This window comes from Cupressus sempervirens, chromosome 1 (genome assembly GCF_028749045.1).
Source record: "Cupressus sempervirens isolate cs-2001-9-10 chromosome 1, ASM2874904v1, whole genome shotgun sequence".
In the NCBI taxonomy this organism is placed as follows: Eukaryota; Viridiplantae; Streptophyta; class Pinopsida; order Cupressales; family Cupressaceae; genus Cupressus; species Cupressus sempervirens.
Window position 1 is genome coordinate 179,641,325 of NC_143118.1, and position 17,118 is coordinate 179,658,442.

The window sequence follows — 17,118 nt, forward strand, 5'->3', positions numbered from 1 at the left end:
CCAAAATCGAGATGTTTAACACTTATTATTGAAAGGCTAATATTCCACTCCTGATTCGCCCTACAGACAGCATTGCTTGTTTTCAAATAGTCTTGTCTACACATATGCAAAAATGTTAATGATTTTATGTTAGCATGACAAAACTATCTTCTTGGAACAATAATACCATAACAAGCAGACAAAAGGATATTTTGTAATGTAATATAGATGATTTTTCAGCATCAGATTAACATTTCGATTAATGAAAGCTAGGAAACTGAAAATGCAAGTAAGAATTCCACATTCAAAATATGTTTGGTTATTGAAATCGCTGAATTTAGGTATTATAGCATCGCTTTTGTTTATAGTTTATACACTGAGCAAGTGCTCAGACTTGATCTACATGTGACAACATGCTCATGCTACTATACCAAAAAATTGCTCTTGTATACATGGACGAACAATGTTAGATATGGAATGCAAAATTTCTGCTGCCATCCTCCATCTGATCCCCAAGTCATCTTACATATTCGGATACAGCTGAAAATGCTTCCGTTTCAGAATAATGATTTTTTTTTCATTCACAAAAAATTCCAAAATTATTATGATACAAAAAAAAGCTCTACCATCAAAATGAACTTCTTAAGAAGATCAAAATTGTGCATCTTATCTACCCCATGATCGATTCCCATAACCTCTTCCACGGTCACGAAAGCCTCCAGAACCTGTTACCATATAATAACATTGTTAAAGATTCAAACTATGCAGATTTTAATGAAAATATTAGTTTCCTGTATCAATAAATCCATTATCAAGCTCACAAATATACCTGCACTGGAACCAGCATTCCGGCCCATTGCTGCCAGTCCAGGACTAATAGTCTGCCCTGCTTCTTGAAGAATACTTATTAGTTCCTTTGCAAATCTTGCATTTGCAGCAGTGAAAAATGTGTATGCAGTGCCCTTGGCACCTGCCCGACCAGTACGCCCAATGCGATGAACATAATCCTCTAAGGAGCCTGGAAAATCATAGTTGATAACATATTTTATATCTTTAACATCTGCAGTGAAGAAGACAAATAATTAGAGCTGCCCTGATTTGCTCAATTATAAAATCATTGAGAGATACTATTATACCACAATAAGAAGTACTATTCTCGAAGATAAAATAAAGCCTGCTACATCAAACTAATGTGTCTTATTTTCAAAGGAATAAAAGAAGCCTGCTTCACCAAAAAAATGTCATAGTTTCAAAGATAAAATACAGCCTGTTAATATAATTTCATAACATTGATTGCTCATATTCCACTAATGGTCAGTCCATCTCCAGTCCTAACAACTGTATAGGATAGTGATGCCTTGAAAATAGCAAGGCATGCATCATTATGCTCAGCTTCTTAGCACACTTGTGCACCAAATTGTCCATTATCCCCTGATAAACTATGGCATACCATGCCCACCTTACAAAAACAGTGGTCACGTGCAGCAAAAGTCAATCAAGCTACATTTGACTGCCAACTCAAAATATGTGGATCACAGCAATGGCGGCAGCCACGAGGTTTCCTGCCATAAAACATAGGAGTTGTATTAAGCCGCCGCCAAGCTACAATCCATCCTTCGGAATACTGATCAGCAAGCCATCGAACTCTAAATCTCATAAGCATCAACCCACTGAATTTGAAACAATGATTTATTCTTCAGGTAATCTCAGTTCTACAGCTGATAATACATTAATTCACCTCGAAGAACTAAATAGAGAACACTTGGAATTCATAAAAAGCCATTTTAATCACCAGAACTTGTAGACTAAATTAAGGGCATAGGAAAGCCAGTTCACAATCAATGCACTATGAGAAGAACATGATAAATTTAAATGATTACTCCCACATACCCAAGCCGCGTGCAGCAACATCAGTGGCTGTCATGATGGGGCTTTTGCCAGTTTTGAATTCTGATAAGACCCAATCTCGTTCAGCTTGACTTTTATCTCCATGGATAGAGAGTGCTGGCCATCCATCCATACGCAATTGTCTTGTAACTTGATCACAACCCTTTTTAGTTTCCAGGAAAATAAGCAGACGGCTACCATCCATGATTTCTTCTAAAAGACTTACTAATCTGTCAAGAAATTATCTTATTTAGCAGATTCATCAACACCAAAACAATCATCAGAAAACAAAAAGTGGATGAACACCAAAATGTACCTTGAATACTTGTCATGCTCAGAAACAATTTCCACAATTTGATCAATTGAATGGTTTGCCTTGAGATCTTGTGATCCTATAATTACCTGCAACAATTATAAGTTCAAAATACTAGCCAATAGATGTGAAATACAAGCATCACATCCAAAAAATAAAATAACTGAATGTATTTTTTTCATAAACAAAATTCAGCAAACACACTGTCAGTATAGTGATTGTCAATTTCCAATATAGACATTACCTTATAAGCATTATGTAGAGATTGTCTAGCAAGTTGTTCTACTTCTTTAGGCCAAGTTGCACTCCAGTATAAAGTCTGTCGATCTGGACGAATCTGAAAAGCACAGAATAGAGGTTATATAATTGCTACGTGCGCATAGTTCTAAGAAAATTTGATGTGCTAAGCCAAAAAGGTAGGAACCAGGGTTTGCAAAAGGTCTCAGTTGTGATAAGAAACATGACAGTAAGTACACTTACTAGAATAACAATCTCTTCCCTAAAATACTTTTGTATCTTATACCAGAATTTTATACACAAAATTTACTAAAGATAACTTGGAACTTCCGATGCCTTTTTCAATGGACACAAGGTTACAAAAGGCTGTTACTCAATTTAAGCATTTGCATCCCTATAAAGACACAAAATTAAAAGAACCATTTGCAACTAATCATTACATCCACCAACATAAGGTTGTTATTAAAATAAGCATTTGTAAAGTCCATCAGTATAAAGGTTCAGCCATAATGACCTTACACATATTAATAATAATCGCAACATGCTTGTACATCATCCTAGACAAGGACTTGCATAGACAAAGGGGGGATAGTTTTATTGCAACAGTGACTACTATTGCTTGCAAAGGTATGGATTCGATATAAATAAATGCTTGGCCAAAATGAATGCATACTTGTGATACAATTTTCTTTATCTGTGGTTCAAAACCCATGTCCAGCATTCGATCAGCTTCATCTAATACAAGATATGTCACTCTTCGCAGGTTTGTATGTTGTTGCTCAAGCATATCAATCAATCGTCCCGGTGTTGCGATGACTATCTCAACACCTGAACATAAAGGAATCAAAAGTCGGAAGTTGCTAAATCAGTTGAAAAATAACAAAGGCATACTAGACAGAATTTTGAAATAATCTCTGTAAAAGTGCATGTTAACAGGCCAACTAATTTACTGAAAATGCTCCATATCCTACCCCTTTGAAGATCTCGAATTTGTGGGCCTTTTGGAGCCCCTCCATATATGCATGTGTTTTTAATTTTTGAAGATGTCCCAAACTTGGTTGCTTCATTCTGGATTTGAACAGCAAGCTCCCGAGTAGGAGCTAGGACCAATACAATAGGGCCTTCTCCTGGGCCTAACATATATACAATGTTCATCAGCATTTAAGAAAAAGCCCTCAACCAGTAAATTATAATACCATAAAAACTTCACAGTAATAAAGGAAAGGGTTCATTAAGTCAAAGATGATAAAATTAAATAATCTAGAAAATTATAACAATGTACTCTTGAATTGAATGTAGAAGACACAATCCTAACCTAAGGTTGGTTGCGCATTAACATGAACAATGGCAGGCAAAAGATATGCCAGTGTCTTCCCAGAACCAGTTTCAGCGAGTCCAATCAAATCCCGTCCCTTCAGAGCCATTGGCCACCCTTGAGCTTGAATAGGCGTTGGCTCAGTAAACCCAGCTTTTAATATCTCCTCAAGCACATACTCTGATAAAGAATCCACAACTTCAGTCCAAAATTTCTCAACAAAATGGAACACTTTAATAGTGACAAATAGGCTTGCTCATGTTTGACTATAAAGAGAGCCAGAAACTTCATAATGGACAAATTCATACATTCAATTGCCTTATGCTCCACTACATAATTTTTAATAGGGAGTGATTAAATTTAAAAATGCAACTCCAACTTCAAACATACAAAGTTCCCATTTTTTAAAAGCTAGTGTGACAAAGCAGAACAACATATCTGAAATCCCAGTTGCAATTAAAAAAGGCTTAAGATAACCACATAAAACAAGCAAACCAATTCGCAAAAAATGAAGAATAAGGCAAACAAACAATAATCATCTGAAGGATATAAAATATCAATATGGTGCACCAACAAAGACGCTCAGAAATGCATGTAGAGGAAGTTTCTAAATGTTTCAGGTTCTGCAATAAAAATCACATACCCAACTGTTTTGAGTTTCTCGAGAAAGAAACTGCACATACTGCCACCAAGTTCATCTGACCTTCAGAAACTAAAATATTTCAGATGGCAATGAGAAATTTCCCAACAGGCTGTTTTACATCAGCTGACATCCTCACCATGTGTAACCAGGCACAAAACAGTTCTGAGTTTGTTTCCCTCTAAAAGAGCTCACACACAAGCTCTGTCAAGGATGGCAAGATGACCCTTACATACAAAATAGCCCATTTGTGTCTTTGATTGGAACAGATCAGTGAATTTTTCTCCAGGATGTACTTTCTATCAAGCAGAATTTTTATCATTTCACCACTATCACTATACAGAGCTATAGCCACAACACAATTAATCGGAAAACCAATGGTATAAGATATTTTTAAAATAACTGGAAAAATACAAGGAAAATATTGGATTTTCAAAAAAACAGAAAAAATTACAGAATACGAAACAAAAACTATTTGTTGTAAACTTAGGGCATTTCCATAACATAGAGCAAGAGGACATAAACAGAATTTAACTCGTGAACTGTAGAAAATAGATTCTGTCATTTATTTCATTATATCATATTGTTAATTGCATTGGCAAATATTCAGATAAGCTTTTAAGAGGGCAGTCACTAAATAGTTGCCCACTCCTAAGTATGAGATCAAATATTAGAAAATATATTTAAGTACCTGAGATCAAAAGAACATAGAATTGTTGATTTATATTCATGTTGCTGATTACATGGGCAAAATATTCAGATAACTTTTTAAGAGGGCAGTCACCAAATAGCTTCGAAGTCTGAGATCAAATAGCTAAGCCTATGAAGTAACTGACAAAAAACTTATCAGACATTTAAAATAGGGCAGTAAACAATAATTGTCCAAGTCTAAGATTGAATATTAGCTACATATATGAGGTAACTGATATCAAATTTAGAAGACAGCAATCTAGGGCATTTCCATAGCATAGAGATAGAGAGCATTTCCATAGCATAGAGATAGAGAGCATCGAAACAGAATTGAACGCATGAACTGTAAAAAATACATTTTTTCATTTATTTCATATTGTTGATAACTTAATTGCATTAGCAAATATTCAGGTAAGCATTTAAGAGGGCAGCCACCAAATAACTGCCCAAGTATGAGATCAAATATTAGAAAAATCTGTGTAAGTATCTGAGTTCAAAAGAAAATAGATTTTATATTTATATTCATATTGCTCATTCTATGGGGCAAATATTCAGATAACTTTTTAAGCGGGCAGTCACCAAATAGCTTCTAAGTCTGAGATCAAATATTGCTATTAGCTAAGACTATAAAGTAACTGACATGGAAACTTATCACAGACATTTAAATAGGGCAGTCACCAATAATTGCCTAATTCTGAGATTGAGTATTAGCTATGTATATGAAGTAACAAATATCAAACTTTTATGACAGCAATCTAGCTACCATTAAGTGGAATTTATTAAAAGTAGAAACCATTTTGAAGTGATTGAAGACTTTTTCATTGTGATTGAGGCAAGGAGTTTTGTAGGGGGTAGATCAATATTCGAGAAGGCTTAGCAAATCATATTCCGAAAGTGCAATGCTTATATTCCATAATGGCAACTGGCAAGTCCCTTAACCTGGGATAGAATTCAACAGAAGAGATCCGTTTAGTGAAGTAAAAGATCAGCAAGACACTGGTTTCAGCAACTACTATTTAGGTGGAGACAAATGTCAATGATAAAATATAAAATATTATTTAATTTTTTATTAGAATTTAAAAATCATTATAATTTAAAATTTAAAACTACTTTATAATATTAATTATAAACTATAGGTGTTCATTGCTTCCCAGTTAAAGGGCCCTCTTTATGGTATAATATTTAACTATATATTTGATTGCATTAGAATCCATAGGAAGAGGCATGCAGAGAAATTGAACCATGTTGAAACCACAATTTAGAGCAACTTCGTTAGCTGCTTTGAAACTTTTGCACATTCCCCCCACAATTTGGGATGATTGAGCCTGATTGCCACCATTGCTCCTCCCACTCCTCTGTTTAGAGTTTTCCAAAGATCAGAAAGGAAACCAGAGGGACAAAATACCAAATTGTTTCCATGCCGATTCCGCATCGGTTTCCTGGAATCAACTCTATTTCTGAGTAATTCATGAATTTTGTGAGATATTTGTAGGTACTTTTATATTTTTGCAGTAATTTTTCGTGTTTTTTTCCCTTTTTAGGGATTTTAATATGATTTTAATGCAATTTAAATGCACAAAGATCATTGAAAATTGGGTCAATTATTGGCCAACAATTTTTTTATGAATCGGGATTTTTTCAAATCAGCTGGCTCTAGAATTCAGAATTAATCCACTATAATCAGGAAATTTCCCAGACTATTGCTTCCATGGTTAGAACATTATAATACCGTATCAAGGCACCAATTAAAAATTTGTGTTATTCTTGTAACATTATGTTTCTCAACTCAGTTAAAGGACACAATATGCAAATGTTACCAATTGTTGCAAGTTAAATTCACCATACCGTGTGGGCACAGTCCCTGCCCTTTGAAACAAAACATCTGAATGTTATGGTAATGCACAGTCAGAAACAAAACGTGCCAACCCCTGCATCATCCTTTTTATCTGTACATTTTTCTCATGTCTGATAGATATTTCAGAATATTTGGTTGCGACCAGGACAACAGCTGTTTTAGGTGGTATTTGATATGGCTTCCTGACATCCCCATGAAATTATAGGAGGTCCTGCGGGTACACTCCAGAAACATCTCAATGAAGCACTGCTAACCATTGTTTAAAATGAGAGCAAAAACCTACCCTTTATACATGAATACAAAAAATATAAAGATTGACATCTTCAGGCATTCATATTTACATTCATTAACAGCGTGACAATCAAACATTTGAATGAACAATTTCATATTCATGCCAATAGTTGCAAGTTAAATTCACCATACTCTGTGGGCACAACCCCTGCCCTTTGAAACAAAACATCTGAACATTATGGGATCACATAGTCAGACACAAAACATGCCAACCCCTGCATCATACTTTTAATCTGTACATTTTTCTCATGTCTGATAAATATTTCAGAATATTTGGTTGCGACCAGGACAACAGCTATTTTAGGTGGTATTTGATAAGGCTTCCTGACATCCCCATGAAATTACAGGAGTTCCAGATCAGCGGTTACATTCCAGAAACATCTTAATGAAGCCCTACTAACCATTGTTTAAAATGAGAACAAAAACCTACCTTTATACATTAAAACAAAAAACATAAAGGTTGGCCATTCATATTTACATTCATTAACAGCACGACAATCAAATATTTAAATGAACAATTTCTTATTCATATTTCAGTGTTTTCATGGTATTGGATTTTAACTGTCAATATGGAATCTTCATTGTTCAGTATTAAACTATTTGATGTTATTGTTATTTGAATTTCATATCTTAAAAAAAATTAATGAAGCAAATTAGTTTAATAAAAAATTTCAAATTTGACAGCTCTAAATAACTTTACAATTTATTAATTTACCGGGAGAAACTTTTGAGTATCATAAAATGCATGCAATTGAACTCTAGACCGACAAACTTTGAGTGACATAAAATGCATGCAATTGAACTCTTGACCAAGGAACTTGGAGAAATATAGCTAAATGACAAATCAATAATCACAAATACGCCTTTAAAATGTGCAGGTCAGCTTGCCCATGTAAGTTTATCTATAGCCGTAAGAACACAACATCAATTTCATTAATATTATTAACCTTGCCATGGGTTCTTCATAAGGCACAAGAACTGGTAAAATACAGACAATCAATCATCACAAAAAAATTCTGTTTACTCGCAATTAATATCTTCCTAATTAAAATCTATAATTTACACCATCTACCATTTGAACTGAATTAAAATCCTTCCCTACAAAGCCTCTCCAAGAACTCTTCTTGTGACCAGCCATGTTAACATAAAAATTTATGACAAACCCAGTGAGTCTCACATTCAGTCTCAATTTGCATAGTTTACTGCATTGATCATTATTCGAAACATGAAAGTTTCAATAAAAAATTATTAAAGCATTACAACTGCCAAACAAGTTATTTTGAAGCTATGTGTACATAGACTATAATGATGTTATTTAACATGATATGCTGATCAACGGTGCAGACCAAATACAAAAAATTTGCTGTACATAAATAGCTGAGCTAATCATATTTGGTCAGAAAGAGCTTTGGCTGAATAAGCAAAACATGAGTGCACCCCTATGGGGACCCAAACTTCTTACATACTAAACTAAACCAATTATTAACACCATATAATTAAATGTGTACCCAAAAACCTTTGTCTTTCCCTTTTATCCCTAATAGTTCTTAAAAAGGTAAAATAAGACGTAGGTAGCAACCTAGATCCAAGCATGCTAATACAAGCATCTGTTTAATCACGAAAAATCTTCATGGAAGATATCTTGAAAACAATAGATGTCATCTGAATACTCGGTAATACAAAAAGGCTACAGTTAAAATTAAAAGAAAACTACTGATCAAGGCAAGGGGAAAAATGTGATATATCAGCTATACGCTACAGGAACCAGAAGAAAAGAACCCGCAAACCCTGGTTCTTTTAGTGAAAAATTCTTAACTGCCACGAAATTTGAGATAAAAGAGCAAATTTTCAGATCATTACAGTTTTCAAAGATAAAATTATTAGAATACCAAGAAACCAGTCAGAATCACAACTTATTTTTGAAAATTCAAGAGAGGCGCACCTTGGCCAAGCACCCAGTTATTTGTAACAAATCACAAATTTTTGCAGATTTCTGCAACTACGATGTAAACAGCTAGTTAGATTTCTGCAAATATGGTTTTAACACCTTAGGTAGTTCACATCTTAAGGGAAAAAAAGCATACTCATCAAATCAGTGAGGGGGACAATATTCAAGCACATTTAAACGTCACTCTTGTTTTCCAGAAATAATTTGAATTTGGAAAACAAGAAAAAATATATGCTTCTCAAGTTAGAGATAAGACTCAAATTCTAATGCACTAAAAGCATCCATTAAAAAACTTTACAAGATTCAAAAGTCAAAACTCAAAAACACAGGCCCTTTCTATTTGCCCTGAACTACAATCAAATGTGCCCTACATTACCAGCTGGGTGTGAAACCTTAATCGAACACACATGCTAATAGTGCTGTAGGTAGACACCTCATTTCACTGCTATCTTCTAAATACAAAACAAAAAAAAATACAGTTAAATGCAAGATGCAGTCCATTCATATTTCTCGGCTCATCCATACCTTACAAAAACTGACACAAAGCTCCCAAAGTTTTCCACACTGTAGATTGCTAATAAGCTACAGAAAAAATTGCTTAACAGGCTAGTTTCATTACAGCTAAATCATTCTAGCATTTGCCTTATCTGAATCTTACGCTAGATCTCAAAAACCCTAAAACAAACATCATGAAACATTATGAGGAAATAAGCGCACATATGACAGAATCTGCTAATTTTCGGAAACAACTTGAATTCCAGCTCATTATAAGGATTCAAATCAGACACCGTATGCCAATTGTCTCATAAGTCCGAAGGCAAAACCAATACTATCCACCTAGTGAGAGAAATTTTAAGTGAAGGACGACGGCAATCACATTAAGTTGCTAAAGTTAATAACAAGCCTCAATTCTAACACTCTCAAGTCAATAACACATGAAATGTTTATTGTTCTATAAAAAAATTATGCTGTAAGAAAAGCAAAATAGCTCGAATTGCCGCAACCGTAAATTAGAAGTTAGAAATACGTTTCATTAATCGGGGGATCCTTAAAGCAATTATTAACTCGAAAAAGATTTTTTTTAAATAATAGATTTAAACAAATTAACACAGCTATCTTTCAAACCCTACAGCAGACTTTTCATGTTTGCAATGTGTGGCTTTGATCACATGTGATCTAAACCGACGGTAGCCACTAACATTAGGCACAGCACCAAAGTGCCAAAAATTCTCGCGCACTGAAAAAAAACTCTAATTGCAGGAATCATTTATAAACAAAATATTGCAAAGCTATCAGAAGCTTCAAATATAGGCAAAAATATAAACCATGACGCACAAAAAAAAAGCCATCTATTGGTAACCTCAGTTTACTCAAATTTTACAAACCCTAAAAGAAACCTCGGAATTTCAAGATTTAAGACAACAGCAGCCAAAAGGAAGACCTTACTTCCTCACACCTTAAAAGCATTATACGCTTCCGTCTTTATTTATTCATACCTCACAAACCAGGCATATCTAGAGCACGTCTTTGAGTAAAAGGAGGCAAATTTTAGGGAGGTTACTACGATAAATGGTGAACTCAAATTTTGACATTATGTACCAGTCCTCACAAAATCTCCAACAATCTCACAAATTTTCAATTTCTCGTACGTTTAAAGCAAAATTGAAGCAGCATTATCGTCCAGAACCATGACTCTATTATATTCAGCAATCATTAGCAATTCAAGTTCATCCAAAAACATATGGGCAAGGACTGAAAAAGATTAGATTAAATTACCAGGAAAACCAGCGTCCTCAAAAGCAGTAACTGGCTTCGGAATGTCAAGTCCCTCAACTGTAATCTCACGTCGAATGCGATAAGCCTTGACTTCATCTTCAGTCATTGCCGCCACACTTGGCTTTTCGACATAAAAATTCTTCTCAAAGTGTGTAAGATTTGTAAAGTCCTGGTAAGGAAGAGAAATACTACTGAAATCGTCATTCGATCGACCGCCACTGCTTCCTCCACCCCCAAAGCCATCGCTGCAATACAAAAACAAAAATAACAATAAGAATACCACTTAAAGGAATCAAAACCCCAACTAATACCAACAGCAAATTTTTCATTAGTTAAAAGAGTTCCGGTGCATTACCTCTTTCTGTCACGGTAGGAGTGGGGATCTCCATATCTGTTATCGTAGCGACTCATGGCTTTCAAACCCTGATGGAAACCCTTATTTAGCCACTAGTATTACAGACAGAGCGGCCAGAAAGTCTGTGTTGAACTAGTTCGTCACGCACTTTCTTCTCACTTCACAAAATTATTTTCAGATGTTTTATATAGAAAAATGGAACCATAGCCAATTTGATACCCAAATAGAGGAGATATCTTTGTGCGTGCAGATATAAATGTTCGAGAGGAATTACCCTTACATCAATATTTATGCCAATTAATAAGTGCAATTAATCAATAATTAAAACACATTAATTTACATGCCAGAGTTGGCAGATAAGAATGAAAGTACGTACCCAAAAGTAAATAAGTGCATATTAAGCTCTAGAATTGATGCGGACAAATAAATGCAATTAATTAGTAATTACAAAGTAATCAGATCATATAACTGAAATAAAAGAAAGTATATTGAGCTCCAGAAATGATGAGTAGAATTTGTTGTTAATGTCATATAGAATTTGTTCGTTATTTTTAGAAAATTAATGGATTTGGCATATGATGATTATGTTATAGTTTGAAACTAGTTTAGAAAGGTTCATTAGATTAGTGTTATGTCTTGCATAATCAATTTTAAGTATTGTAAATATGAGCAAATGTGTGTAATGATCAATTTGAACATTGTTATAAGATGATCTAACAAAGATTTGTGTCTCTAGATCAATTCACTTTATTGTGCTAGATATTGAGAAGTCAAAGGGTGTTTAGAGACACCAATGAGGAGTTTGTCAACTTAATATGTGTATAAGTTAATATAGGTCCCCATTGGTGAACTAAATTAACAATGTTAAGATTGATCAAGACAACCTCTACTAGTGCCTTTATGATTTTTTTTCAAGTGTGATTCATTTTTCCCTTTGACAATGGAGGTGTGATAAAATTATTCTTTTTGTGACTCTTATATCCTCTAACATATATTTAAGTGAACATGAATGTATTAGGTTGTAACATCAAAACATACCACATGAAATGTGTGTCAAAACAACTCCTAATGACTAGAAGAATGGGCAGTAAAGTCGTAGTTCAAATATAATGACTTGAACTTTGTGGTTTATTTTTGTGCTTCTCGAGATAAGTGTTAATTCCATGGTTGGGAAGGAATAGTTGGGAATCAATCCAAATAACAATAAAACAGAGATGATTATTAATGCAAGGAGGGTGCAACAAGAGACCTGCAACAAGATGTAGAATATACTCAACAACAACCTTCTTCCCCTGCTAAGAGTTACACACGGAAGCTATACACAAATCCAATGAATCCACAAGAAACATGAGGCTTGATGCAACATATTTTAGGTCTAATTATTTAACTTCACATAAAGAATAACCACAACATGCCTGAATGTGAAGCCTTCTAGGTTGTGGCCTTAAAAAAAACAAGAAGTATAGACAATCAGAGCCTTAGCTCGCATATTCTAACTTTCCCTATCTTCTAATCCATTATGATCTTCTTCCTATCTTTGTTTATCTAACTTGTTCCCTCTCTACATATAACCAATCTTCTTTTATAGCCAGCTAACCCACAAGTCGACTAGTCAAGGGGTAAGTACAAGAAGTTGGGTCTCACTTTTGGGCAAAAAATGGAAGTGTTTTTCCTATTTTTGAAATTTTTTCTCAATTGATGTCAAAATTTGAGGCATTTAGAGATTGAATATAAAAAAATTTTAGAAATAAAAAATTTAGTGCTCGGAATCTAGTTTTTGAATATGTAATTTATTTGTGTACCCATATGATAGATTTTGTTTCTGATATGGATCTTTAAAAGCCACATTTTCAAAATGCATGTTTCAGGACCATACCACACTCATGTACTGACACCATAATTTGACACAAATAAATGATTTTTTGTTAATCCTTTTAAAGGGAGTTACCTAATACACCTAAGATTGATGACAATATTTTTTCATAATTTTTTATTGAATAATTATTTTTTTATTAATTATTAATTGGCTATAAAGGTAAATTTTAAAACCTCTCGTGTTCGGACACCATAATTTGATCAAAATTTCACTTTTTTCAAAAAAAAAATAAACTTCAAAAGAATTGTATGTAGATTGATAACAATAAATTAATTTAAGAAAAATTATAAAATAAAAAAGTTATTAAAGTTTCAGTGAACTTCACTATTTTACATTTAGGTACCACCTTTCATTAAAAAATAGTAAACAAAATCATAGCACTATAAAATTTATATTTTTGAAATCAGGACAGTGAGAGCTCTAATGGGTTTTTGTTTCATAAAAAAATTTGATCGAGAAGACCCTCTAAAAATTTATGGCAAGGCGTGAATTTGTCAGTTTAATGCCTTAGCCAAATCTTGAGAGCTCAAGGCATAGGTATAGGCTTGGTCTCACCAAGCCTATCCCAAACCAAAATCCTAGGTGGGAGGAAAAAATCTCGCCCAATGTTGTAAGAAATGGGCACTTGTTATTTGAAATTCAAAAAACGGGCCCATTTTGAAAATGTCAAATAGGCATACAAAATCTCCCAAAAAAAAAAATTTAAAATTTTTAGAAACGGGTAACCATTTTTGAAAAGTAAAAAATGGGTACTCATTTTCTACTTTTCAAAAATGGGTACTTGTTTTTAAAAAATACAATTTTTTTATGTTTTTAAAAATGAGTACCCGATTTTTAAAAAAATGGGTGCCCATTTTTTAAATTTAGGATCAAGTACCCGAGCCTAAAACAGGTACCCATTTCTAAAGGAGCATGATCTTAATCCACGGACTTCCATGGAATTAAGACCCAACTCCTTGCTTCTACCCCAAGCATTTGATTACATTATAGGTTCATACTTGGAAGAGTAAACAAAAACCCACACCAACGGTCATTTTTGTGCACTTGATGGTATGTCCACATGTGTGTTAGGAGTGAGCTCCTAACTGTGCAAGATGTCATGTAAGCAATTGATACTACGTCAATCAGATTGACATGTTATGCGAGGTGAAAATAATAGGGAAATATGACCACAAGTTTGGCACAGAGTTTGAAAAATATCTAACATTAGAATTCGTACACTTAGGACAAGGATTAAGGATAGGTCCTCAACATGATGACAATGGCTACTACATGAACAACAAACTATGGCTACTACACGAACAACAAACTAGTATAAAAAAATTGGAAATATTTTTGGTTGATGCAAGATTGCTCAAAGAGCCAAGATGCTCCTACATCATAGAGTTTGGCTTAATAAAGAACTAATGTCCACATCAAGCATTCCTCATATTCTGACCTGAATCATAGAAATCTAACTAAACTTGTGTAATCCATGAACTATCTTCAACGAGCTTGTCTTTCCACTAAACCAGGTATTCCATGCAGTCTCTTCCTCTTGTACTCTTGATTATGATGTTATTCAAGATCCTCTCAATACTATCTTTTGTCTTCTTAGGATAATCTTGGTTTGTTAGAGTGGGGTTGTGTTGCACTAAAAGATTGATCTGCCAATGCTTAATACAACCACTCAATTTATAGTACACAAGAGGTGGTTAAGCCCTTGTCACAAATTCCAAGGCGAGTACTAAACAAATTTTTGAGAATCTCCCCCTTAATGTTACCTGAGGGTCTAAGGATTCAAACCTATGACCAATCTTTGATACCACTTACTAGAGTGGGGTCGTTGTTGCACCAAAAGATTGATCTACCAATTCTCGATATAACCACCCAACGTATAGTACATACAAGGCAGTTAAGCCCTCATCATGAATCCTGAGGGGAGCGCTGAACAAATTTCCAACATGGTTATCTTCCAACTCATCATCTGATTCAAAGTACTCAAAGATATATGCAATATTGAATATGGGTGAAATATCCATGTCTTCTAGTAACTCCACTGTGTCTCCACTATCAAATTTCTTCAAAATCTTACAAGGACCAAACTTCTTCATTTTTAGCTTGTTGTAGGTACCAATTGGAAATCTACTCTTCTTCAAATGAATCATAACCTCATCTCCAACGTCAAGATATTTATGTCTTATCCTCTTATCTTCTCTTTGTTTATATTTCAAATTAATGTCCTCCAAATTTCCTTTTACTTCATCATGTAAAGCTCTCATGAAAATTGCAAAATCCTCAACTTCAACACTTCTTCTTGTCTCAATAGGAAAATCTCTTGATTATGTTTTTCCCTTAGGATGAAATCTGATAATAATCTCAAATGGTGTCTTCTTAGTCTCCTATTCACAGAATGAAAGATTTAAGCAATACAAATCCACAAAGCCTTTGAACACTTGCATGTAAAAAACCTACGACAGAAGAAAAAGACAAGAGGAGACAAGGGTTTCGCTCTGAAAATTATGCAAATGTATTCTCAGAAATGAAAGAGATAAAAAACAATTACAAAAGATCAATCCTTATAAAAGGAGATCAAAACCCGAAAGAGTAACCTAAAAAGTTACAAAGGGTAACCTAAAAGGGAAAAGTTATTTAATAATCACTAACTAATTATTAAATAGAGATGCAAAAGGTGCATAAAGTAAAATCTTAAGAAGGGAATAAAGTGACTTTAATAAATGAAATTAAATTAACGCTTTACTCTAACATCCCCATTAAGATGAGCAACAATGCAACTACAAACAATGTAGAAAGAGCAAGGAAACTACAATGCAAAGCTGAAAGCAAACTTGGGTCGCGGAAATAAGGCCTGATGAGGTACCCAATCACAACTAGATCTCTATGAAATGGAGAAATAGAGAAAACCCAGTGGGAAAAACTCTACTCCAAAAAGAGATAACAGTAAAAAGAAGGAAGGAAGGACTCATCACTAAGACCCCCCAAGGACAACTTCCTTCACCACAAGCATAGAACGTAGCTGAAGATACCATGGGGATGCAAAAGGTTTAGTGAAGATGTCTACAACTTACTCAGTAGTAGGAATGTACTCCAAGCTCAAGACACCATCCTGAATGAGATGCTTGATGAAGTGCATGTGAAGCTCGATGTGCTTGGTCCACTAATGCTCAACTAGGTTGCGTGAAATGTGTATAGCACTCTAATTGTCACACCATAGAAAGGTGGGACTATCAAGAGAATATCCAAACTCTATCATCAACTGTGAAAGCCACAAAACCTGTTGACTAGCCAATATAGCTGCCTTGTATTCTGCCTCTGTAGATGATAATGTGTGAGCATGCTGCTTCTTGCAAGACCATGTGATGGGACCAAAACCAAGACAAAATACAAAACTAGAAGTAGACTTGTGATCATCAATATCACCAACCCAATCTAAATCTGTGAAACCAACAATGTGAGGATCTCTTGATGTGTAGTGAATGCCATAACATGTTGTACCTCTAATATACCTCAAGATATGTTTGGATACTTTCCAATAACTCTCATGAGGATCATGGGAGAATCGAGAGACAAGTCCAACCACAAACGAAATATCAGGATGTGTGTGTGTCAGGTACAACAAACTACACACAAGCTATCTGTATAGAGTGGAATCCACTGTAGGACTAGAGAAAGTGGTAGATAAAACAACACTTGACTAAAAAGGTGTGGGGGCAAGCTTGCAATCAAGAATTTCAAATCTCTAAAGAATATGAAGAGCATACTTTTGCTGGAGTATGGCTATCCCATCTGAAGACTGAACAACCTGTAGGCCCAAAAAATAGTGCAAAAGTCCACGATCTATCATCTCAAATTGCTCTCTCAATGCTTGCTAAACACCCTGTATCATGGAGACTGAGCTTCCTGTGATGATGAGGTCATCAACATAAAGCACAAGTATGATTAAGTCATCCCCATGA

The 17,118-nt window shown here is 34.5% G+C and overlaps 1 protein-coding gene across 6 annotated transcripts; it reads right to left on the minus strand.

Moving 5' to 3' along the window:
* Positions 1-275: 275 nt before the first annotated feature.
* Positions 276-11,443, minus strand: RH20 (DEA(D/H)-box RNA helicase family protein). 6 transcript variants are annotated; one of them, XR_016362080.1, is made up of 12 exons: positions 11,287-11,443; positions 10,932-11,176; positions 3,732-3,911; positions 3,388-3,549; positions 3,090-3,244; positions 2,424-2,516; positions 2,183-2,268; positions 1,870-2,096; positions 1,439-1,541; positions 809-1,039; positions 606-704; positions 276-519 (listed from the first exon to the last, which is right to left on the minus strand). XR_016362080.1 is itself a non-coding variant. In XM_089819334.1 (11 exons), exons 1-10 carry the CDS (start codon positions 11,340-11,342, stop codon positions 646-648), a joined length of 1,494 nt encoding a protein of 497 aa, XP_089675460.1. In that variant the 5' UTR covers positions 11,343-11,443; the 3' UTR covers positions 276-519; positions 606-645. The 6 variants fall into 6 exon arrangements, 2 of the variants coding, with proteins under 2 accessions (XP_089675460.1, XP_089675450.1); XR_016362078.1 differs by having other exon boundaries at positions 276-704; XR_016362079.1 differs by having other exon boundaries at positions 809-1,541.
* Positions 11,444-17,118: the final 5,675 nt, after the last annotated feature.

Coding starts and splice junctions, on each gene's coding strand:
- RH20 (XM_089819334.1), bottom strand. CDS start 11,342: ATGAGTCGCTACGATAACAGATATGGAGATCCCCACTCCTACCGTGAC. Junction 3,245..3,387: donor AATTCGAGATCTTCAAAGGG/GTAGGATATGGA, acceptor CTTTATGTTCAG/GTGTTGAGATAGTCATCGCA. Junction 1,040..1,869: donor TGTTGCTGCACGCGGCTTGG/GTATGTGGGAGT, acceptor TCTTCACTGCAG/ATGTTAAAGATATAAAATAT.